Raw genomic sequence first — 2,500 nt, forward strand, 5'->3', positions numbered from 1 at the left:
AAAAAAGAAAGAAAAGAAAAAGAAAAAAAAGGGGAAAAAAAAGAGAAAAAAAACAAACAAACAAACTCCCAGCTTCCTCAGATCTCACAAATTTCTCCAGCACTAGACCCTTACAATGACTATAACAGAAATATATATATATATACTAAATACCTTGCATACTGTGGTTAAGTTTTAATCTGCTCAAAGAACTTAAAAGTTGCGTGCACGAATGACGGTTTTAGCAGTTCCATAGTTGTTGCCAGAGATATGTGTAGTTGACAATTATCAGCTCAAAGTATCAATAAAAATATATACAGCCAAGAAACAGGAAAACACTGTAATGCACCACACAGAAAAGGGATTATGACAGTCATGTTCAACTGACGGACCACATCTTACATTTACTTCTGACCAGTGTTCCTAAAAAATAACGTGAGGAATTCAGTGACTGTTACCTCACAGATCGGAGTCTCGTTTCACTCAACTGACATTTGAGAAAAAATGGTCAGAAGCAGTCAACCCGCACCTTACAACAATATAAAAGATGATAAAGGGTTATTATTCACAAATTCAATTCACCCAAAATTTTATACTGATGTCAGATTCCACCACCCTGACTATTTTGTAATTAAGGACTGTTAATTCTCGTTCCCTCGATCTATACATAACAATCCTTAAATCACTATGATCTAAAAATATACTACACCAGACCAATATACAGAAAAAAATGGTCTTAATCATTGGTACACTCACATGCCAGAATACACAAAAAAGAGCTGTCATACACACAACTGACCAAATGATACACAATCATATCAAGAGTCACCATACACTATGTATGAGAGTAAAGGTCACCACTTAATCAGTTTCATGCTATAAACAACATAATTGATATTTTTCTCGTGACAATCTGGAATAGATTCACCTGGATAAAAAGTATTATCGAATTACACTTACGTATGGAAAACAACTACAGTATCTCAGAAGGATAATGATTATAATGGCTGCCTGATTATATTGCAAACAATGTTGTAGCAATCACTCTCACTTTCCACTTAAAACAAAATGATGCTGAATTCGCTAATAATCAGACAAGACAATTTAAAATATATATGCCAATATACATTTTTTTCCTCTTCTTTCTTTGCGTACGAAGATATTACTCTTTACTAAGTAAACATAGACTGACAGACAATAATATGCAACTATGAAAAAAAAGGAAAAATAAAAAAATACAAAGATCCACAAAAAGCATCATCTATGTAAGTGCTCTCACAACACACCATACATCAATATAAATATGATGACCAATTCCTAGCAAAGCATCAATTCTGAAATATATATCTTAGTATACTGAGGAAATCAATATTGCCTAAGATGGTTCGAAATGAAGGATAGCAAAACTCACTCCCCTGACTCCGACGTTTTCCCCCCCCTTTGCACGCGTACGATCATTATCTTGTGTCCTCCGAGAAATGAGACTGGACAGCAACACACTCTGACAACCCCTTGGAATCTGTGGACACTGCTAGTAGACATCCAAACCCTCATGGAATACCACAGCTCTGAGGTCAGCTCTAACGGCCTCCAGACTTGGAGTGAGAGATAAGCCACTGCAAGGTGATGTCTATGTTGTCCTTCTCCTTGCACGATATGGAGTAACAGCAAATTTCCCGGTCCTGTATGGCAGATAGGTTCCTGGAAGAGAAGTACTGAGTTAACCTACTGGCGATGGGGATAGATCGGTTAGCTTGGTCCTGAAAAGGCACTAATGCCAGCTGTGTAAGACTCTTAGATGGTTCTATCTTGGAGACAGTATTTGGTGTGCAAATGTCATGAGCTTGCTTGCTTGCTTTTTTCCATTCAATCATAATACTGGATTCACTTTCATACTGTTCATTAGTTTTACCATATTATGAAATTTATATAAGCTATCTGGCAGGTTTCATTAATTCTGTAATAGACTGATATTGCAAGTATAGAGTTTGAACCAAATCAATATATCCTTTAGACTGCAAGTGATAGAAGTTTTCAAGGGGGGAAAAAATAAATAAATATATAAATAAATAAATAAATAAATAAATAAATAAATAGATATACATATTTTTTTTTTTCTGTATATTTACTCTTACAAATAAACACACAATAACAATCTATAATTAAAAAAGGAAGAAAAAGAAAAAAAGCATTGGAACAGAGGAAGGTGACCTGTGCATATGTCTATGAATACCAGAGGCCAAAGCAGCTGCACTGGCATGGTCACCTTCCACCTCCCAGTCTGCTGACACATCCTGTGCTATCAATACTTTAGACCAGGAAGTCACTCTTTGGATTCTAATCTCCAAAGAGTCTGGGTGAATGCCCTTGGTGGGTTGCTTTCCTGCTGGTGCTAAGAAACAGGACTGCTATCTATGTTCGTGATGTTAAGCATACCAAATTTACAACAGTTAAATGTAATTCTAATGATAATTCTGACTATTAGTCACTAAAAACAAATACTACACTTAAAGAAAAAATA

The 2,500-nt window shown here is 35.4% G+C and overlaps 1 protein-coding gene across 1 annotated transcript in view; it reads right to left on the reverse strand.

Annotated features, from left to right (window-relative positions):
* The window catches only part of LOC125032582 (ADP-ribosylation factor-like protein 8B-A), a 16,038-nt gene that overhangs the window by 18 nt on the left and 13,520 nt on the right, over positions 1–2,500 (reverse strand). The window contains exon 4 of the mRNA XM_047623830.1: positions 1–1,680. This exon is cut by the window's left edge and continues 18 nt beyond it. Coding sequence (XP_047479786.1) covers positions 1,560–1,680 — 121 coding nt within the window. The 3' untranslated portion in view covers positions 1–1,559. The remainder of the gene's footprint in view (positions 1,681–2,500) is intronic.

This window comes from Penaeus chinensis, chromosome 2 (genome assembly GCF_019202785.1).
Source record: "Penaeus chinensis breed Huanghai No. 1 chromosome 2, ASM1920278v2, whole genome shotgun sequence".
NCBI classification, from domain to species: domain Eukaryota; kingdom Metazoa; phylum Arthropoda; class Malacostraca; order Decapoda; family Penaeidae; genus Penaeus; species Penaeus chinensis.